At 41.9% G+C, this 23,796-nt stretch overlaps 1 protein-coding gene across 3 annotated transcripts in view; it reads left to right on the top strand.

The window, feature by feature from the left end:
• The window catches only part of mylk3 (myosin light chain kinase 3), a 73,973-nt gene that overhangs the window by 15,310 nt on the left and 34,867 nt on the right, over positions 1 to 23,796 (top strand). For all 3 annotated transcript variants that reach the window (XM_017724270.2, XM_017724269.2, XM_017724268.2), the window contains exons 2-5: positions 8,828 to 8,915; positions 11,469 to 11,754; positions 17,559 to 18,235; positions 19,923 to 20,028. In XM_017724270.2, coding sequence (XP_017579759.1) covers positions 8,828 to 8,915; positions 11,469 to 11,754; positions 17,559 to 18,235; positions 19,923 to 20,028 — 1,157 coding nt within the window. The remainder of the gene's footprint in view (positions 1 to 8,827; positions 8,916 to 11,468; positions 11,755 to 17,558; positions 18,236 to 19,922; positions 20,029 to 23,796) is intronic.

Genomic DNA, 23,796 nt, shown 5'->3' with positions numbered 1-23,796 from the left:
GTTTTGCAAGTCGGGTTCGTGTTCCCAGTCCAGCTGTGGTGATGATCTTATAAAAGCTCAGATTCCTTTTCTATCATGAGCTTTTTTTCTGCCCTGAAGCTGAATATCTTAGCAAACTTACCAAACTGAAATTCTGGTTGAGCAATGCCAAAAAATGGAATTTAGTATATTTATTGAGTGCTTTTTATCTTTATTTTGGCTTATTTATTAATAAGATTTTAATCCTGAGCCTAAATGTTTGGTCTTTTTGTTTGGGCCAGTGATCAGAGGGGTGGGCATAGCCCAGTCATCCCCCCATCACTGTTACTGAGGCTTGAAATTCGACATGGTGAGGACTTCGTCTACATTTTCAATGATCTGCAGTTTTGCAGTAAGGGAGAATTTAACATGTAAAATCATATTTATAGAAAATGTCAGAGAGCAGACAGTTTCTTGACCACACTGGACGACTGAAACACTAGTTGTTTTCTGTTTAACTGACCTGAATGTAGTATGTTCACATTACAATCTGGTGCATATTCAGTCCACTGGTCACTTGAACTCTATGTCAGGTCACTATGTTGTCCACAGAGAAACTGGACCGGCCTTCATGCCTCACATTCCTCATTTGAATTTTCAGAGCCCTCTCTTTTGGAGCCGTTCCAGTCATTTGCAATTATATTTTTCATATAAATGACAAATCAAGCTGGTGTACAGAAACATCTTTGTTCAAATACACAGTTAACAGTTTACCCCTAAATCAAATCAAATCAAATCAAATCAAATTTATTTGTAGCGCTTTTTACAACTGATGTCGTCACAAAGCCGCTTCACAGAATTCCAGTAAAGACAAAGTTTTAACATGAATGTAAAACCCTCAGGGGAGCAAGCCAGGGGTGATGGTGGCAAGGAGAACCTCCCTCAGAGCTGAGGAAGAACCCTTGGGAGGAACCAGGCTCACCAGGGGGGGACCCATCCTCCTCTGGCCAAACTACCTACAGAGATATTATACTACTAATATTAATAGCAGTAGTATTAGTAGTAGTAATAGCTGGGAGTCCATGAAAACATCAGTGAAGGGTGGGCAGCTAGTCCAAGGTAGGTGGGGCGTGGGCAGCTGGTCTGAAGAGGGTAGCAGGAGGGCTCGACAGTCAGTCGTCCTTCGGTGTCCGGCTGGACATGTGGGCGGTCGTTTAATCTGGAAAAAAGGCGGAGAGATGGAGATAGTTCTATAACCCACAATTTCTAAAGTAGAATTTTCTAAATAGTTAGTAAATCTAGCTCCATTGGGTCTGACGGAGTGGAAACTGGGGTCGATAGTTCTGGGAGGAACGGAGCTACAAGGGGTAGTGGTTGAAATCTTCTCTATGAAATGAGACCCTCAAATAAAAAGAGCATCACTTTAGGTACATTTAGGGCATCATACGCCTTCAAAGAGGGGGGCAATTATTTATTATCACCACCTCTAATTCTTCAGTGATGTGAAGCTGAAGTCAGTTTTTCTCCAGATTCTTGTTTGAATTTTCCCGTTCCACCTTAAATGGTGCAGCAGTTACATTCTGGTGCTTCAGGCATCAAAACTGGTGGACTATTTAAGGTGGAACGGGAAAGTTAGCTAGCTAGCTATCGAGAAAAATGGCCAAAATCCACTGAAACGACACTAAACTAAGCTAAAACAGTGGCCCGGCACGACTTCAGTGATAGGCGAGAAGGGAAAAGTTCAGCAACTTCACCACTGGGTTTTAGTTCAATTTAGGGCATCATATATTTTGATAGAGAGGATATAAGACAGTTATTTATTATCGACCACTGCTACAAAACTGAACTCAGCTATTTTTGTTTGAATTTTCCCGTTCCACCTTAAATGGTGCAGCAGTTACATTCTGGCACTTCAGGCGTCAGAACTGTTATTTAAGGTGGAATGGGAAAATTAGCTAGCTATAACTATAACACACTGAAACAACATTAAACTAAGATAAAACAGTGGATATTGTCATTTTTTAAAAGAGAAAATACCTACTTATGTTTATGGGTTTCTCTGGTCTCTTGTTCAGCCGTCTTGCCGGTTTTTCTTTTTTTCTCATAACACTCCGTTTGGAGTCTCTGAAAAGCCTCATGTAGCCCAAACACTTCCTCCCTACCCCTCTATCACAACTAGAGTCGGGACACCCTACCCCTAGACGTGAAAACAGAGGTGGTAGGGGCGAGGGGTGAGATGGGATTGGGCCTAAGTGTGTGTCTGTAGTGTATCTGTAGTGTATGTAGATGTAGAAGATCAGCGGGCAAACCGTTTTCTGCCCATACGGAACGAATGACGCACAGAGAGGTCATGTTTTTTCTTTACATCCTCTCAGAGCCTCTGATGCATTCCATTAATGATCTGGCCCACACTGCTGGGACCGAGCAAATCCAATAGACCAGTCACCTGAACTTCATTCCCAGGTCGCTATTTTGTTCGCAGAGAGGCTGGACGAGTTTCAGGTTTCAGATTCCTCATCTGGTGATACGCGATTGTGCTGTACGTGTCGTTCAGAGGCACTTGACCCGAATGACTGAGAGTCCAGCTGTATGCAGGCTTGTCCAGCGTTTCTGCTTGCCGAACCAAATCCAAACGAATGCCTTTGTTATACACTCTTGAGGAATATTGCCTGTGTAGAAAACTGCTCTTAAACGTCTTTAAGACGTCTTTAGTGCCGTGTGCTCAAAAAAGCCCTTCGTTCTCACAGACGCTGATTCTTTTAATTGGAGAGTTTCTTCAAAAAAAACCAAAGCAGAGATGCAGAACAGATAACAATGGCACAGACTGAGCAGCACTGAGCTGAGATCAGTCATGGACTTAGTGTTTTAATGGTGAAGAGAGATTTGGGTAAGAGGAAGATGGTCCTGGATCAGTTTTAAGAAACAAAAAAAAAATAAAATTATATATATATATATATATATATATATATATATATATATATATATATATATATATATATAAAATATAGCCTTTACATTGTGTGAACATTATTTTATGGAAGAACCAATAGAAATGATCCAAAATGACTTCAGCTAATAAAATCTTGCCATATTAATTTACGCTTACAGCAAAAATAGTTATGTGTAGTACCAAACAAGGTCATTTTTGGTGCTATGTTGAACTATTATCAATTTTTATAACTATATAGATTTTCCATCATAGAGAATTTAATGCTGCAAGGAATCATTTATATATATGTGTGTGTGTGTGTATATATATATATCACACACACATACACACACATTTTCTAAGCTGCTTCTCCTTCAGGGTCACAGGGGGGTGCTGGAGCCTATCCCAGCCGTCATTAGGCGGCAGGCAGGATACACCCTGGACAGGTTGCCAGTCCATCGCAAGACTATATATATATATATATGTATATCGCTGCTGTCAGAACAAAACCTTGTATCTCCATTTTTGTTGTTTTTCAGTTTTTTGGCGAAATCTGAAAATGCCTGATGCCCTTTACATTGTATGTAAATTTCATGATGAATGGACCAAAAGAAATGTTTCAAAATTATTTACAAAAAATTCTGCTTCCATTGACTTACATTAAAGTGCGATTAAAGTTGTAAGTTTTTTCCTTTTCCTGTAAAGTGACCATTTTTGAGACAACAGTGATGTAGATTTCTTCTCAGTGGTGGTGACAGGAACCAGCGGTCACCATGACTACAACACAAATATAGACACGTTATTTACCATCCAGAACCACCAGTGAACCTACACGAGTCTTCTGAGTTTATATGGAATGTTGATGATGGAAAATCTGATATAATAAGTTTTCATTGGGGACTATTTTGACTCACAACTCCCTGCATGTATCCCACCACCATGTATGACTTTAACCCCAGAAAGTCCCAAGCTAAACGTTCCCTCAGAGGTTCTACGGTGGTTCTAAGGTCTGATTATGAATGTTAAATCAGTTTCTCCAGGTGAAAAGTTGGTATTTGTTCCTTTTCATAACCGAATGATTTAAAACAGAGCAGTAGAGTAAAAGCCTGGAGGCGAGGCGAGGCAGGGTGTGTGGAGTCAGTCCAGCTTAGAACAGATCATTTCAGTGGATGATGGTTCAGTTATGTTCCCTGACTAAAGGTACTGAGATGGACCCTAGAGGGCCCCACCCCAGTAACAAGAGGGGAACCGCCCCAGAGACAGTGCAAACTGGCTGAGCTATTCTTAGGTTATAGAAGTGTGTAATAAACCTTTGGGCCCTGGTCATTTAAGTGGTCAAATTGTTTTAGACCAAAACCTCACAAAAAAGTAAAGAGTGTCTCCGACATCAGGCGGTGAGTTCATAACCATTTCATGTAGGGAAAGGGAGCTTTTAGAGGTGGACGTCTGTTTCCCATCACCACCGCTGTGAACGATCTCGATCTGTGTGAATTTATTTTTCAGTGCCAAATAACTGAATTTTTTTCTTTCAAACTTAATGAGCACAATTACAGCCAGTGGTCAGAGCTGAACACAGCAGGAGTGAAAGGACGGATGCGTACGTCTGTTCGGTTACTTCAGTGATTCCCGAGTACATCTCTATGGGCAGATCTAATTACTGCAGGCATCCTCCGGTAACTCAGGCTCTCGCAGTAATTACCTGATTTGTTGTCATACAGCATAACTGCCCTGTTAAGAGGAGTGTGTGACCAGGCAGACCAGAGCGCTGTAAACAGAGGGCAAAAAGACTCCGTTCTGAGGTTGTGAGGCTGCGAGTTGTGACACCACATAATTTACAGTTGTTTGAAATTGCTGGAATGGTCGACTCTTTATAGAAAAAATAAATATATAAAAGAAACAACCAAAAAAAAAAAAAACAGCTACACAGCCTGTGGTTGGGAAAACCCGCCCCTCCTCAGCAGCACTGCCAAATGATCACCCTGGTTCTCTTTAGTGGAGCCAATTAACCAACAGTTGGTCCCCATTTCTCCACAGATTTGAGCGCTTGTGAGTATAACATGTGACGACCTGCCTGACAGCCGCTCAGCAGCCTTCCAGTCACACCAATTACATGTTTGCAGAAAGCTCAGTCGAGCGTGCAGCATCAGAACACCCGCCAAGGCCTTTTCAGTGTATTTTATGCATTTAGTTGCAGACTGAGACATTTAATCTTTTTATGAACCATAGAAACCATAACACAGACAAAAATGATCAGTTTCAGAGGTTTAGGAGTCAAATTGGAATTATATTTAATATTATAGACACCGTTAAACATGTAACTGTACAGCAGAGACTTAAAGGGCTGATATGCACAACTGTATTCTCACTTTGTTAAAAAAAGAGAAAAGTGTGAATAAACACGGTTAACTTTCAAATCAGAGCCCACATCTGGAAAATATTCCATTTTGGATTCATTTTGCAGCTTATGCAAGCGTAAAAGATATAAAATGAGATATAACTTTCAAAAGGCCAAATTTTCTGTTTCATTTTCCCTGCATGTTAAAAACAACATGCCAACAAAACCTGTCATTTCACCAGGGGTGCCCAAACTTTTGCACACTGTCACACATACATTCACCGGCCAATTTATTAGGTACCTTGCTAGTAAAAGGTTGGACCCTCTTTTGCCTTCAGAACTGCCTTAATTCTTCGTGGCAGACTTTCAACAAGGTGTTGGAAACGTTCCTCAGAGGTTTTGGTTGGTTATTTGAGTTCCTGTTGTCTTTCTATCATCTGGAACCAGTCTGCCCATTCTCCTCTGACCTCTCACATCAACAAGGCATTTTCGTCCACACAACTGACCGCTCACTGGATATTTCCTCTTTTTCGGACCGTTCTCTGTGAACCCTAGAGATGGTTGTGTGTGAAAATCCCAGCAGATCAGCAGTTTCTGAAATACTCAGACCAGCCCGTCTGGCACCAACAACCACGCCACGTTCAAAGCCCCTTAAATCCCCTTTCTTCCCCGTTCTGATGCTCGGTCTGCACTTCAGCAAGTCGTCTTGACCACCTCTACACGCCTGAATGCACTGAGTTGCGGCCGTGTGATTGGCTGATTAGCTATTTGTGTTACCAAGCAATTGAGCACCTAATGAAGTGGCCGGTGAGTGTAGATTCATATCAGTTTCAATACTTCATATTTGGTGTACAGTGGCCCCAAAAAGCATTTGGACACTCATTTACAATCAACTCTCACTCACAATCAGTAAACCATCGGTAAACTTTAAGCTCTGTAAATTACATTCAACTGCATGAAATTTGTTTCAGAGAAAAACAAATCAAACTGATATTGGACTCTTAGTGGAGAAATCCTGGAGCAGAGCGCTAAACCAGGCTGCACTGAGGCCGCTGTGAAGTGCAGAGGTGGATTCATCAAAGTCTGGGGCTGTTTTTCTTACAGCAGTGACTCTGGGCTGCTGTTCCCTGATCGTTGTTCAGCATCGTGAACTTAGTGTGAGTCATTTTGGAAAAAACCTGCAGAGACCTGTGAGGAAAGTCCTCGATCTGAAACTCACCAGCTCCTTTTGGAAGAATACTTTGGTTTTAAGAAAATGGTCTTTTAAAGAGCCCGTGTCACAGAAATTAAAATTTTTCTTTTTTTTTTTTTTACTAAACCTTTAACTGTCCATCTCCTGCCAGTGAGCCTATAATCTAAGAAAATCTGTTTGCACTTGGGGGAAAATCGATTCTTAGATACATCGCGATGCGGACGTGAACGATTCTGAATCGATTCACAAATTTCAAAATTCGATTTTCTAAATATTTAATTTATAACATAATGTTGACGGAATGTAAAAGGCGGAACTTGGAAGTGGGGAAGTGCAGCGCCCAGACAGTCTGTGGCGGCACGTAAACACAGCTGGATGAGGGAGAAATCTGGCCGGCTCTGCATTAAAGCCAGCTTAGATCAGGAGTCACAACCCAAATGTTAAGAAGAGACATTTTGTCCTTTAAACAAAAATTCGACCACCTTGGGAGCCGCAGCATTTAATGCCCAGTATGTCTCCATGTGTTCTGATGTCCTAATATAGACTAAACAATATAAATGAAGACACAGACTTCACTCTGCTCTGCTTAATCTTCAGCTCAGCTATGGATGCTTTCCTCCCGTCTCCACCACAAAACCTTTCCTCAGAAGGAGAGCAGCTTATTGCAAAATGTCTCTCATCGTTCGGCTGTTTTACGAGGCTGACGTCGCTTCTTATTCTCCAGCTTCTTGTTCGAATTTTCCTGTTCCACCTTAAATTCTGGCTGAGGCATTGAATGTAAACACACCATCATTTAAGGTGGAACAGGACAACACGAACGAAAAGCTGACATTTTTACAACTTTTTAGTGTTTGCCAGTTTCTCATTGCAGATTTAAGACATCAGGAAATCAACTGCGTTGCTTATAAATGCGAATAAGCCGACTCGTCTCCAAATTTTCGTTTGTTCAACTAATAGCTCAGTCAGAATAGAATACGTCCATGTAAACACCTTAATCAGAATAGTCTAGTCCGACTGAGGCCATTGGGAATGCAATTTCTATCCGATTGAATAAGGTGGGTAATCCTGTAAATAATCCATTAAACAGAAGACTAATATCCGTGTAAACGTCTGTATCCGATTACATTCCCTATCGGAAAGTTTAAGTCCGTTCTGCAAGTGCGTCGCGTCACAGTGAGAGTTTATACCGTTCAACACGGCAGAGCAGAAACTGGTCTGCAGAGGAGACGAAGTTCATGCTCTGATCTTTAAAAGACGGCGGTGGGACGGACGTCCAGCTTATGCGTCTCAGAACACGACGTCTTCCTCTCGGCCTTCTTTAATAAGGACATGTGAAGGACGTTTTCCTGAGTCTGACGTCATTTTAAAGCAGTTAAAAACACAATCACTGCTCACTGCTGCTCATCTCACTCTGACTGGACTGACATGATGCTCGCTGTCATGGTAACGTTTCCTCTAAGTTGTTCTCCACGCATGCACGTCTACCTGCATCGGATACTTATAGTGAGCATGTAAACGAAGGTTTTCCATTAACTGTTGAATAGAGTGAGCATAAACCCCTCAGTCTGAATCTGTAATCGGAATGTGTTCAATCGGATTGGCAAATATCTTTGCATGTAAACACAGCCTGTGCTGCCACACGTCCGAAGATATGCCCCTTCTGGTCACAGGGCTGGTTCCCTATCCTCCAGCCCACAACTGCCCCAAGAGCAGTGATTTCCAGTTCACTAACCACATCACTTCCATTTGATTTATTAATAAAAGTTATTGGAAGTAAATTCATTATGGATCATTACGGATACTTTGATTTAAAACTGCCAAGTCATCACACAGTGAGATAATAGAAAAAAAGACGCATCGATAATCGTTTTATAATCGAATTGCAGCTAATGAATCGTACTCTAATCGAACTGTGAGGTGCCAAAACATACAGTTCATATTTGCAAACAAATAATCAGTGTAGTGTGTGTCATGTAGGAAAAGAGGTTTGTTGACTGTACTGTATGGCGGATGCCCCAGAAACAGATGTATTCGGTGTATTTTTCCATACTTTGCCACTGTCCGTATATGAATGTGTTGTGCTGTGACTGGACTGTCTGAATGAATAGTGGGATGTGCTGGAGTGGAAAGCCTTGAACGCTGAGAGTGAAATGGCTTTGCTTTGACCTCAACGCTCAGTCTCATTTTTATTGTGCTGAGGCTGGATGAGGCGAATCAGGCGAGGAGGATTACTCCCTTTCTTTAAATTATACGAGTCTCTTTTTGTTTAAAATCCCGGCAGGAAGGGAAGAAAAGCGCACTCGGAGAAATTCTGAAGGTCATCATCGTTCAGGCAAACAAACACAGCCACTTCATTTTTGCAGAAACAAATCAAGACAAGTCTGCCTCTTTCTTTTTTTTCCTCTTTTTTCAGAAAACCATATCAGACGATAGCACAGCGAAGGCGAAAGCACCTCTCAGCCATCTGGGGACTCCAGAGGAGATTAATGAGGAAGCTGCAGGTAGTGTTTCAGTATCTCTTCAAGCTCTGCTGTTCTGTCAGGGTGTGGAGAGACAGTGCTTTGTCATCAGCTACCGGTCGGGAACCTTCAGAGCCGTTCAGGCCTTCAGAAAAATAAAATATTTCTGTGAAATAATGAAAAAAAATGCTCTTTATAGTTTTTAGTCCATTATTATTTAATTATATCTTCATGCTTGTTGTATTTAAACTCTGCAAGTATTGCAGTGACAGTCCTTCTATTATTATATGCTAAATAGCACCGAAAAGGGTTCTACTGCTGTAATGATACAAGGATGGTACAATAGAAGAACCCTTTTTGGTGCTATATAGAGCCACCTAAAATGCTCACTATCAATCCAAAGAACCCTTTAATCATGCACAGGGTTCTTTGAGTGTCCATAGCTCAATATAACTCAGAGGGACACTAACTTAATTTAAATAATTTAAATAATTGAACGGCTTTATACCAAAATATGTTTCATATTTACTATCACATTCACCGCCACTTTACTATATTCATAAGTACTTAAACCTTGTGTACGTATTGCAAATGTCTCTATATTGTCTTAAATTATTATTAAAGTGTTTATTCTTTTACATAAATGGCTGCAACTGTAACAACTGCAATTTCCCCCTGGGATCAATATAGGGATCTGAATCTGAATCTGAATATAGAACCAGCTTCTTTACTAAAGAACCCCTGAAGAACCATCTTTTTTAAGAGTGCGGTACTGGCTGTGCTGTGTAGGTAGAACTCTACAGAGTGCAATGCTACCTCCTCCTAGGTGAAGTAGACCGGATTAGCTGTTATTGGCGTCCTCTAAGTGCACCGACCTACCCTGTGACGCCAAGTGTGGGGCTGATTTAGAAGATTTAGAGAAGATTTAGAAACCTTTAGATGAAATGGTAAACATGTGTCAGCCTTCAGCCTCTGAGGCTGGAGATATGGTGTGAGCTGGGAGTCTGCCGCAGGCCAGGCGGGAACCGGCTCTGGCTGAAGCTGAGAGATGGAAAAAATACTAATGTGCAAATCCAGTCATGCTTTGTCAGATTTTATAGCAGGTTTTCATTTGTAATGTCTGGATCTCTGTCTGGTTTGCTTTCTACCATCTGTGTGGACTTAACACACCACCCCTCTTCTATTTCACCCCAAAACAGCTGTTGTATACGTTCGATTAAATATGTGATAATACACTTGCATAAGGAAGGAAAAAAAAACAAAGAAAACAGCTGAATGAAAGACTGACCACCCCAGAGTCCAGACCTCAGCACCACTGAATGGGTTTGCTCACTTCAGAAAATCATCAACCAGCTTCTCAGACTGAGCTTTGGAGGCGTGTCTGCAGGTTCTTTGAGGGGCTGAAAGTGAGTCTCCTGACAAGAACGGAAGCTGGGATGAAGGGAGAGAACGACTCACTGACCACTGAATAATATAATATTATATTTAGTTGTTGAGGAAAAATATCCCAGCAGACTTCTTTGAGAAACAGAAATTAGGGCTTTCAAAAAGATTGGAAGCTGTAATGAAGGTAAAGAGAGACTCGCTGATTACTGGCTGCTGATAATGTTTGTTTTGAGAGGATCTGAGATGATTGAAGATAGATAGATAGATAGATACTTTATTGAAGGGCGGTCTCTGACTTTTACCCAGGACTCCACCTTAACTAATACGTATAACATACACATTTAGTAAATTATAACAGAAAATGTAAATACCCACAACATATTAAAGGCACTTCACGTCTAAAAAGCTCCTCATTAGGTTTAGAGTGATTTTTGCCAGTGTTGGAGCATCTATAGGAGGATATAAAGAAAATAACGATCTACTACAAGAAACTCAGAACTACTATAAATCCTTCCCTAATTGTTACAAATTAGTATGTCAATGTAATGATGTGTTCACTAATATGAATTATTCACTATCTACTTACATTTTAGAGTAACTATCATGACTTATTTGCAAAAGGCTAAAAATAGTTCTATAACTACTATAAATGATTCAGTATCTACTATAAATCATTCTGGATTTACTATAAATGATTCAGTACTTTTTATAAATGATTCAGCATCTACTCTAAATGATTCAGTACCTGCTATGATTTATTCAGTATCTGCTATAATTGTTCAGTATTTACTCAAAATGATTCAGTAACTGCTTTGATTTATTCAGTATCTACTATAATGATTCAATACATTTTATAAATGATTCAGCATCTACTCTAAATGATTCAGTAACTGCTTTGATTTATTCAGCATCTACTATAATGATTCAATACTTTTTATAAATGATTCAGCATCTACTCTAAATGATTCAGTAACTGCTTTGATTTATTCAGTATCTGCTATAATTATTAGGTATTTATTCTAAATGATTCAGTACCTGCTATGATTTATTCAGTATTTATTACCAACTATTTGTTAGCTACTATGAAGCTAATATGAATGAAATGAAGCGAGTGAGGAAGAATTAAATTAGGGTTAAACCCTCTGCCTGATGTTTTCATGCATGCAGATTTAGTCTTGACCCTCTGATTTGTCTTCTCTCCCCCTGCAGTCCTGTATGGGTGTGAGGGGCAGGAAGTGACTTCTTCCACCTCAGCTGGTCTATTCCCAGCTGGACCAAAGGAAGCCCCACGCTGTCCGGATGGAGCAGAGATGTGCGCAGGTAAAGCTCAGCGTCGGATGAAGGAGGTGACGGTGAAGAGCAGAGAGCCCAGCAGAGTTCAGGCCTTCGCTCCTCTGAGGCAGCCTCAGCCTCAAACAGCTCCAGAAACTCAGCCTTCAGAGACTCGGAGCGTGCCCACAGCCGAGCAGGACGCCTCAGTTTCCCAGCCGGAGAGGTGAGGAGTTGAATCTAAATTGTTGGGGTGAAGGCAGTCGTGTGGAACTGCTTTCCTCAAATCCCTCTGCTGCAGAACCTCCGTGCCAAGTGGCTTTCCAGTCCTCTCCTGCTCTAACTCTCTCTGTTCAGCTCATCAGATACTAATCAGCCCCTTCATGTCTTCAGTCAAGAGTGTTGAAGCGGCGGAATCTCTCCCAGAGGGGATTTAGAAAAAAGCTGCACCACAAACTCTACCACACCAGCGCTGCCTCCAGCACTCTGAACACTTGTTAATGACACTGTGCAATTCAGATTTATTATTTGGAGTCTGATTACAGCCTGGTTACTCTTTATCAGTTGGTTGGTGTAGTGGATAACACCTCTGCCTTCTACACTGTAGACTGCTACACTACGCTATACCAATAAGAGTCCTTGGGCAAGACTCCTAACACCAGCTTGATAAGATGGTTAAGAGCGTCTGCCAAATGCCGTGAATGTAAATCTTTATGTGAGCACAATATGAGCCCCACAACATCCTGAACTCAACCTGCCATAATACACGTCATCAAGTTTTGAGTCAGAAACTGACACAACATTTAGAGTTTCAGAGATTCAGAGATTCAGAGAAACTGATCAGAACAGGTCAGAATAAAACTTGATAGTTCTAATAAAGGGGCCAGTGAAGATGCTATACAGTGAATATAGTAGCCTCTATTATCATGAACAAAACAACAAAAAAGCTGCAAAACAAGCTCAAATTCTGATGGATTTTGAGCTTTTGAGCATCGCCCCAAAGTTCCTTAGTCTGGATACATTTTCCACAAGCCTGCCCAGTGCTGATACACCAAACTCTGAGCCTGAATCAATGCGCTGTTTTATTCATTTCCCCCCCAACAGGCCTTGTGGACCTCAGTGTGAAATTCTGACAACGCTGGTGGGCGACTCCAGCGTACCAGACTAAAAACTCTTTTAAGGCAGCGAAAGTGAGGAGTCATTTGGCAGACACTCTTATCCAGAGCGACTTACAATCTGATCATTTTACACAGGCAGGCGAATGTAGTGTTAGGAGTCTAGCCCAAGGACTCTTATTGGTATAGTGTAGGGTCTTTGCCCAGGCAGGGGATTGAACCCCAATCTGCAGCGTAGAAGTCAGAGGCATTAACCACTGCACTTTATAGCAAGGAGAAAAAGTAAGGCAGGAGGAAACGAACATTAAAATCTGTTTAAAGAGTGAATGATGAGAACCTATCAGTTCATGGTTCTGCAGGGAGCCTTTTTGTGTAAATGACGTGTGAGCGTGAGGAACCCTAGAGCCATCGTAATGCGCATCTTAACGTCAAAGAAAATCGCTGTTTATTTGCTGAATTTAACACATGGGAGAAAATAGCAAAACATAAAAATGTGGCCTGTGCAAAAATAATGGCACCTTTAATCATTCTACGTCATGTTTTTTTTTTTTAATAAACTCAGCAAATACATGGAAATTCATTAATCTTCTGTAAATGCATTAACATCAGCAGAAGAATCCCGTATTCCATATCCCATATATTTTTTGTGCAAAAATTACATAAAATTTAGTAAATTATAAAATAAATGAAATGCCCAGTTCATATCAAAGCCATGACATGTCTAAAAAAGCTCCACCCAGTCGGCAAAACAGGTCAGAACAGGAATAAACAATCAGGAATAAACAATCAGGAGCTCTGTGGAAAGAAGCAATACCTGGCCATGAGACTGTCTACCAGCCCAGGCTTTAAACTAAGCTAATCAAGGAAGAACAGGTGTTACTGATCAGTACTCTGGGGAACTGGAGCGATGGTTGGAGCGGGAGAGTGAGGCTGGAGTCACGTGATCTCCCATGGGATTCTGAGAGTCCAAAGAGAGTTCAGAGCCAAAGGGAGTCGTGACAGATACTAATGATCTGTAACTACTGTAAACAATTCAGTAACGACTATAAATGAGTATGTAATTATTATAACTTATTCAGTGACTTTAAATAGTTCTGTAAATATACTATGAATTATTTCCTAAATACTACAAATTCCTCAGTAACGGCTAGAAATGATTTAGTAACTACGTTGACTTTCTGTATCTTCTATGAATTTTTCTACATCTACTACAAATTATTCAAGAACTGCAATTGATTGTTCAGTGTCTACTAAGAATCTACTGTTCAGTTGCTTGTTAACACAAATAGCTAATCAGCCAATCACACGGCCACAACTCACTGCATTTAGGCCTGTAGAGGTGGTCAAGACGACCTGCTGAAGTGCAGACCGAGCATCAGAACGGGGAAGAAAGGGGATTTAAGGGGCTTTGAACGTGGCGTGGTTGTTGGTGCCAGACGGGCTGGTCTGAGTATTTCAGAAACTGCTGATCTGCTGGGATTTTCACACACAACCATCTCTAGGGTTTACAGAGAACGGTCCGAAAAAGAGGAAATATCCAGTGAGCGGTCAGTTGTGTGGACAAAAATGCCTTGTTGATGTGAGAGGTGAGAGGAGAACGGGCAGACTGGTTCCAGACGATAGAAAGGCAACAGGAACTCAAATAACCAACCAACATCTCTGAGGAACGTTTCCAACACCTTGTTAAAAGTCTGCCACGAAGAATTAAAGCAGTTCTGAAGGCAAAAGGGTGTCCAACCTTTTACTAGCAGTTTTACTGGCCAGTGAGTGTATGTACTAAACCTCTGTAGAGGGCGTGATACCATGTTTCAGTTCTCTGTAGATACGTTAACCTAGTTTCACTTAGAAAACCAGCAAAGCTCAGAATTTGACCAGCAGGGTTCAAGCCTTTTTGCAAACCTTCGTGTGCGACTGAACTTCATACGCTCCACGGCTTTCCATAATGCTCAGTGCTCTTCTATGAAGCTGTATGCTCTACTGACCACATGTATCATAAATCAGTCCAGCCTTTTGACCAATAGAGTCCCTTTCCTCCAAATCAGCCAACAGTCACTCCAGTGCACACAGCAAAGACTACAGCTCTGACACGTTTCCATCCTCCCCACCATCAATTACCTCCGGACACGCCTCTCTGACTCCGTGAGTGGCTTTTAGATGGGTGCTAAGCGCAGTTCCATCAATTGCCACTTCCATCAGTGTTGTGCTCTGATTGTTTGGAAGTGCTGCGCGTCTTTGAAGTTTTGCCGCCACCGTAGTTCCAGGAGGACGAAGGTTTAAGGACTAATTACAGGATCAAAGGCCAGCGAAGCTTACAAAGAATGATACTAAGGCCTGTGCTGTTCGCTCTGCTCGCTCCCACTGGCTCTATTAAACCCTTTCTTCATATTAAAAGACATACTGTAATAACATAGCAACCGATGAGCTCAGAGCACCCACACTAACACATCCGCTGTATCCACCCCTCCACACAAGGCCATTCACACAGAACATTACTGTCAGAGTGGGAGTTTGTAATTGTAGTCTAGTACACAAACACCTCCAGTGTCCCTCATTCAGAAAAATCGTAATTAAACCGCTGGATGTGAACCGTCCATTGTGCCGCAGCGTTTGGAGGATGCTCTTTTAAATGACGAGTGAGCGCCATCGTGTAAGACATCATCAGCGCTCGCACCACTCCGCTCCGTAACGTGAATGTATTCTGCGGTCTAAATCATAAAGCTGGATCTTTTCATGTCAGGAATGAAAGGCTTTGAAGAGGCGCGGTGCTCGAAAGAGCTGTGCATTCATTTGATCTAATGGACAACAAAGGGTTCTCAGACAAAAGGTCAGGGTGTCTGGGCTGCCAGAACTCTAAGCCTGGGCTCATTTACTGTGTGTGTCCTGAACCATGACCTTCAGCTTAACCCACATACATTTAGGCCCAGTCCCAATTTTTTTACCCCTACCCCTGGTTTTCGAGTCTCGCCCCTTGGAACTGAGTTACAGGGGCAGTGGTTGAAGTCTTCCCTCTGAAATGGGACCCTCAAATAAAAAGAGCATTGCTTCATTAACAGCTACTGGTGCTGCGACCCTGCCCGTCTGCAGTGACAGCCGAGGAGAAAGGGTTGTGCCACAGGCTTGACTTTGACACATGGCCTGTAGAGGGACAGTGTGATACACTCTCAAAAATAAAGGCTCCTTGATGGTGCTACATACAGTTCTAGGAAAACACTTGAGTTTGGTTTATGGCTTCGTTCCCAAAGAAGCTTCTTTGGAACCTTTCATTTTAAGAGTACAAAGCTGCACTCTAAAAAAGTTCTTTATGTAAAGCCATAAAAGGACCAGTTTCATTCTTGTATGGCTTTGCATGAAGCCATACATGGGCTGGCAGTTAGGGACCCAGCCTTGCGACCAGAGGGCCGCTGGTTTGATACCCTGATCCAACAGGACGTGACTGAGGTGCCCTTGAGCAAGACACCTAACCCCCAACTGCTCACCGGGTGCTGCGGATAGGGCTGCCCACTGCTCCGGGCAAGTGTGCTCACTGCCCCCTAGTGTGTGTGTGTGCTCACTAGTGTGTATGTGGTGTTTCACTGCACGGATTGGTTAAATGTAGAGGGTTGTGGGTCTAATAAGGGTCACTTAATCTTAATCTTAACTTTATCAGTGCATGGTTCTTTAGGGAGCTATTCTATGTAAGAGATCTGTGTGAGGAACCTTTTTAAAGTTAAGAGCCTCTACATCATTTTAAGATTCTAGGGAGAACTGGAAATTTGCATAGAACCTATGTGAGAATTAAAAAAAAAAAAAACGTATAAAAGGTTCTTCACACTCAAAAACATGGTTGCTTAGGGAACCAAAAGTGGTTGTTTTATGGTGTCATTCCAAACTACTCCAAAAGTACAGCTTAACACTCTTAAAACTAAAGGTTCCAAAAGGCTTCTTTGTGTGATGCTGTAGAAGAACCACTTTTTAGGGGTTTTTAGAACTGTTTTTAAAAATGTGTGAGGAACCTTTTAAAGTTTGAAGAACCTTCACACACACAACACTAAGGTTCTAGGGAGAATGCTCATATTGTTCTAAAACCTTTACACGTGGAGATTCTTTGCATCTTCAAAAGGTTCTTCAAAATCATAAATCTCTTTTTCACACAAAAGGGACCCGAAAGTGGTTCTTCTACAGCATCGCTTAAAAAATGGCTGTGGGACCTTTTTTAAGAGTTAAGAGAAAACCCTTAATTGGTATAGAACCTTTCTGTGGAGGTTCTTTAAACTTTACAAATGTTCTTCACACTTCTCATGTCCAAAAGTGGTTCCTTAAAGAATCGTCTGTCACGCTTTATTTGGATGGTCCCCCATTTGGTGCTCTACAGATACTTAAATCACTAACAAGCTTTCTGGTGATGTTCAGTTCTTCAACGTTGTGGTTAATGGTCAGGGTTAGGGTTGGAGGTAGGTGTAGGTTTTGCCTTGAGCTTAAGGTTAGGTTTAGGTTTAGGGTTCATGATAGATTTAATAAACTCTTTCACACTGAACTTGAAGTTAATTTGCATTTAATGGCTATTTAGTTGAATGTTAATTAAAGGTGTACTGCACATTTACAAAGAATCTACAGTGGTTCTTCCAATCAAAGTGTCGCAGAATAATTCATTTAAAGGTTCTTCAGGGAAGTGAATGTGGTTTTTCAGTAACTTTGCTTTTAAGATCTCTCATTATTAAAGGTGTGTGGCTTTCCTGTGTGGTCGGTTTGAATCAGCTGGGAGAAACGTTATCATGTGATAATTGTCACTATCCTTAGCATTCCTCTTCTGTCCAGAGTTAATTAGCAATATAAAATAATTAGATTTGCTATAATTAGTTTAAACATGTTGAGGACAGTGTTGGAGGATGTTAAATCACTGATTTGAATGATGTGTTTCTGGCATACAAAACAACAGACCGTCTCTGCACTGTTCTGCACAAGAGGAGCTGGAAGCAGAGCGAAGGCAAGGAGACGTCCCTGGGGAACCATGGCTCCTCACCGAGCAGCACATGCCTGTCAAAGAAAACTTGGAAGCTGGCTTGCAGCAGAAGGAGACAGTTGCTCTGGCAACTCCACGGCCAAAAGGGGCCGAGCGTGAGCCAGAATCTGAACCTGTCACCCAGGAAACCAGTACAGAGGAAGCTGGCATGATTCTGGAAAAACCTGGCACATACCAGAACAAATCTGACCCTGCCAAAGAAAGTTCTGTGCCACAGAGCAGGACGGGTCCTGCAGCGCAGAGTGGGACGAGTCCTGCAGCGCCGAGTGGGACGAGTCCTGCAGCGCAGAGTGGGACGAGTCCTGCAGCGCCGAGTGGGACGAGTCCTGCAGCGCCGAGTGGGACGAGTCCTGCGGCGCCGAGTGGGACGAGTCCTGCGGCGCCGAGTGGGACGAGTTCTGCGGCGCCGAGTGGGACGAGTCCTGCAGCGCAGAGTGGGACGAGTCCTGCGGCGCAGAGTGGGACGAGTTCTGTGGCGCCGAGTGGGACGAGTCCTGCACCACAGAGTGGGACGAGTCCTGCACAACAGACAGGGACAAAGTTACAATCAGGAATTCTCAGTAAAGGACCTGAGCCACAGCTCCTGATCATTGGTATGTGGGCTTTTTTGATACACACTAGCAATACTAATGAATTTATAACACAGCAAGGCTAAGGAATATGACAGAATGCCATTAAAATGATAAAAATAACTAACTGCTAATAATTATATTAATTTGTGTTGGCAGTTGTGATTAATCTGATTTGTTGTGAAAAATAACATTTGAATAAAATTTCATGGTGTGAATGTATTTGGGTTCACATTCACCTGAACATCAAAATCCACAGAGCGAATGCACTTTCCAACATCAGGTGAGAGCAGCAGCGGCTGCATGTTCCAGCCAATAAGTGTCTGTTTTATATGTATCATATAGTCGGCAGTTCAGCCCCAGCTAAATTTGACCTAAAACTTCATCAGATTTTCATAAAAAAAGTCCTAAAAGTAGACAAGGAGAACCAAATTAAACAAATGAGACAGAAATATTAGACTTGGTCATTTAATTATTGTGGGAAATGATGCACTATTTCATATCTGTGAGTGGAAAAACTATGTGAATAGTATGTGATATTTTGAAGGTGAAATTAGAGTCGGGTGTTTTCGATCAGTGAGAGAAGCTCTGTCACAGCCTGATTTACATAACGCACGTTTGTGGCAGTGAATCATGGCACAAACAAAAGAGATTTCTGAGCCTGATACCGGACCTCTGATGTATTGTGGGTATGTAGAGATATTAAACAATTTAACCGAATCATTTTCCTTTCATCTTCAGCTTCTTTATCCTGCTCCAGACGACAGGTTTCCCAGACCGCAAAACATTCCCTGCATCAACATTCCTGATCCAGCTCATGAGGGACTTGATAATCAGTTGATGAGCTGGGTCAGGTGTGTTGAGTCAGGGCACAGTCGAGAGTGGGTGCTTCTCCAGGATCAGGATTAGGAAATGCTTCCGAGGAATTAATCGTTTTTAAGTGATACTTTTTTGATCCCACAACCGGGGAAATTCCACCTCCGCATTTAACCCATCCATGAAGTGAAACATCACATACACACTAGTGAACACACACACACTAGGGGGCAGTGAGCACACTTTCCCGGAGCGGTGGGCAGCCCTATCCACGGTGCCCGGGGAGCAGTTGGGGGTTAGGTGTCTTGCTCAAGGACACCTCAGTCATGAACTGTCGGCCCTGGGGATCGAACCGGCGACCTTCCGGTCACAGGGCCCATCAGTGGGTCCACACTTTAGTTCCTCTCTCTCATGACTTGGTGCTTTGCATAGGCCTAATAGCTTCATAGTAATTACTGGATAATCAGTATTGATTACTGAAGAACTGAAGTTTAAAGGGCTAATCTGCTTAAATAATCTCTTTTTATGAAAGTGCATTGTAAAATTATGGTCACTGTACAAGTTCAAGTACAGGTTAAAGCTGACACGAGACCCATTGAAGCTAAACTTGCAAGAAAGATGGACTAAATAGCTTGGCAACATCCTGCTAGCAGCTGTCCCTTCCAAGCGGTCAGTGGATCATTTCACAGAATCTCAGTGTGTGCGCTAGTGTGTGTAACAGAAACTGCAACAGCATTCTGTCAAGGTTCCTGACTTGAATGTGAAAACTGGTTTGTGTGAACTGTAAATGAGGTTTTGGTGGCGGTGGATGGGGTGGGGATGTGGGGGGGGGGGGGGGGGTGTGTGGGGGGGTATTTAGGCAGGTTTTTCACCACAATCATCATTGTTTTTCCAGACGACTGTCCGCCTCGGCCGGCCCCGTTTGAGCATCGCATCGTCAGCGCCAAGCAGGTTCCCATGGGCTCCTATTATGCGGTCAAGCCTAACGAGCTGCTGGGAGGGTGAGTGTAGATGTGTGTCCCTCACCATGGCCAGGCTCTGGTTTTAAAGGGCCCATAACCTACAAAATTCTCCTCTCTTTATCCTTTGTATTTGTTACTGTTCCTTTAATTCCTTGGGGTCCATGAACTCACCCGCGCATCAAATTTGATGTTTCTATATCTATTTATCTCTCTTTGTGATAACACGGCACAGAAATCCAGTTCAAACACTTTTTGAATCTGTAGATTCGCTCCTTTCCATTCCATCTCATCACGAGTTTGTATGGGATTCATATCCAGAGTTATGAGCCTGTGAAGAGGGGCTGAGATACATGGTGTCTGCCTCTCACCGTGTGGAGCTAGTGGATTTGCATGTCTGTCTAAAAGCTGGACTAAAATGCTGAAGACTGAATAGGCGGATGTGTTCAAAGTGAAGTTTGAGTGACATCATAAAAGCATTAAATGCAGAATTGGCAGGTTATTTTCTGTATATAGACTGTATGGAGTGATCGGTATGTTTTAACATGTCTGCTTAATACTTCAAACTTTTTTATTTCAATAAAATGAGAAGGGTACGTTTCAACGACAGATTCCCTTTGAAAACCCGACAACGGCTCTTTTTGTATCGAATAGTGCTTAAGTGTTTGGTGACAGTGACCGTTCTTTGTTGTTTGACCCGCTGTGCTTGACCTAAACCAAGTAACTAAAGCAGAATATCTGCTTTAGCTTGGGAGACATCTATAATGTCTGAACCACATAGGAATCCCAGCCCTTTTAATATACAGTCTCCTCATTTTGCGGCACTATTGCTAACCAAATGAACATAATCCTCCATAGAATTTGCATGTTTACAACTTTAGTCGCAAATCCTTTCAATTACTGCCTCAAGTCTGTGACCCACAGATATCTCCCAACTCTGACCGCTAATTGGGCAGTTGGTTGCACGGTTGTTTCTTGGCCAGTTTATATGTTGTTGCATTATTACTTCATGCACAAAAAGCAAAAGGTCTAGAGTTGATTCCACATGTGGCATTTGCATCTGTGACAGACAGTTGCTGTGGACTCTCAACAGGAGGACCATTAAAGTTTCAATGCCAGTGAACACAATGAGGCTGAAAACCGACACCAAACCAACCAAAGACGGAGCTGAAACATTAGATGGTCCAAAATCGACTCTTTATACACATTATAAAGAAGGTAGAACACGGGGGGGGGGGGGGGGGGGGTGAGAGAGAGAGAAAACAAACCCATTAAAACGACAGTGCAAAGAAAAACGTTCAGACATGAACAGAGAAAACTGGACAGGTTGCTGTAATAGATCTGTCATGGCTCTGTAAGCGCAACGTTGCATACGGTACTGTGTGAAATCAGAGACAATTCATTTGTGCCATTTTTTTCCAGTCACAATCATTTTTAACCTTTTAAATTCTTTGGGACCACCGGTGGTTCCAAAACGCACTTGGTCATGTTCTTCATAACGTTCATATTCCATGAGCTCCATTCAGAAGCTGGGCGTCGTGTGAGGCTGTAGCTCTTCTCTCCAGTCTAATAGACGGTGACGTCATTTTAAACCCTTATAATAAAAGAAGCTGAACTTTGTTTTTCTACTGAAAGTCGACCCGTTTTTCCCCAAATCTGGGCTCTAAACTATAAACAGACGGCGTCTCTTCAGTGATCTGCTCTGGAAACATCACTTTTAGAAAATAACACAAAGAGCGGCGCAGATTTTTGGCCTTCAGCAGTAAATTGGAAGCATGTATTGATATGTGGAGATCATAAAACACATGTTCTGTTGATTTGAGGGAGATTTTACAAAATAAATAAATAAATAAAATAACATTTTTTATTTATGTCTTGCTGTTACAGAATAATCTGCCTTATGATTTGGTCACATAGATTCAGATGGACAAATCAAAAATATATATCCACGAGCATAAGTTCTAAGTTATTCATAAATCAAGTTATTCCTTGGACCAAAAAAAAACAACGTCTAAAGCTGAACTTGTGGAAATGTGAGGTGTGGAAAAACCCCTGCAGAGTTCTTTGAAAAATTGGAAGTGAGTCTCCTGGTAAAAGAATAGCAGCTGTAATGAAGGTACAGAGAGGAGACACTAAACTGAAACATCATATTATGTTAGTTGTTTAGTAGTTGGTTTCTGATAAAGATGTTTTCTAGTTTTTTTCTAATTGTAAAACTGAATAATGTCTGCTTAATGTTTGCTTTGTCAGTGAATTAAATAAGTGAAAGGTGGTCTCTGACATTTGCACAGTGCTGTATGAGTCTGTTAATCTGAGCAACAGTAGTGCCCTGAAATTGGGGAACATCATATTTATATATTCTCTTCATTCTATACAGTACCAAAAAGATAGTTCTCTGACTTGGAGCCAAAGCAGAACCCTTTGCCATTAAAAAATATTCTTTGAATAACTAAAATAAATAAAGGTTTTCCACCACAGAGAAAAACAATTAAGGCATTTAAACGAGGTTTTGAGTGTTCATAGCTCTACGTACAACCCTTGCTCTAAAAGAACCCTCAGAGGTGGACGAAGTACAGTACAGTGTGAAAGTTGACCTCAGCAGTGAGTTTATCACAATATACATTAGAATAAAGTCGTATTCATCATTCAAATAAACAGAAAAACAATAAAAATAACAAGAATTTCTCGGGTCCATATTTTTCCTGGACACCTTCACAGCCGCCACAGAGACTCGTTAATATCATCAATTACATCATGAGCTCAATTTACTGAGCACTGATTGGTCAAACCAGGAGCTGCTTTTTAACTACATATAATACTGGGCTTCCTCGAGGAGAGGCTTGGAGATGGGTAAACAAACACACTCACATCCAGAAAATCACCATATATATATATATATATATATATATATATATATATATCTTATATATATATCTTCTTTAGCACAGAGATCTTTATCCATCAGTTTCATATCACTGGGATTAGATGCTTCCACAGGTTGTTTGGCCAGTTTACACCACATCCCAGCTCATGTTCACAATCAGAGTCACACAGTCAGCTGATGCAGATATACATGCAAATTACGTAGAACAAGCACAGATGATATATACAGATCAGCCATAACATTACATCTTATCAGGTCCACTTACTGTATAGAAACACTTGTTCTACAAACACTCACTGTCCACTCACTGTCCACTCTATTAGACACCCCTACCTCGTCAGTCCGCCTTGTAGATGTAAAGTCAGAGACGACAGCTCATCTGCTGCTGCACAGTTTGTGTTGGTCATCCTCTAGTCCTTCATCAGTGGTCACAGGACGCTGTTGGCTGGACTATTCTCAGTCCAGCAGTGACACTGAGGTGTTTAAAAAAACTCCAGTAGCACTGCTGTGTCTGATCCACTCAGACCAGCACAACACACACTAACACACCACCACCATGTCAGTGTTACTGCAGTGCTGAGAATGATCCACCATCCAAACAGTACCTGCTCTGTGAGGGTCCATGGGGGTCCTGACCACTGAAGAACAGGGTAACAGAGTATCAGAGAAACAGATGGACTACAGTCTGTAACTGTACAGAGTGAAACTATACGGTCAGTGGAGCTGATGACGTGGACATTAAGGGCAGAAACAAGGAGGTCGTTTTAATGTTACAGATCAGTGCACATAAACACCCACACATACACATGATCTAAACCGCTTATCCTCCTGGGTGGCCTTGAAAGCGGTTAATGTTCGTAAATGAAGTTGTGGATGTTAGTTTAACAAGTTTACCTGTTATGTGCGCTTTATTGTTCAAGGCTGCA

Source organism: Pygocentrus nattereri, chromosome 25 (genome assembly GCF_015220715.1).
Source record: "Pygocentrus nattereri isolate fPygNat1 chromosome 25, fPygNat1.pri, whole genome shotgun sequence".
Classification (NCBI taxonomy): domain Eukaryota; kingdom Metazoa; phylum Chordata; class Actinopteri; order Characiformes; family Serrasalmidae; genus Pygocentrus; species Pygocentrus nattereri.
This window is presented reverse-complemented; position numbering and strand designations above follow the sequence as displayed.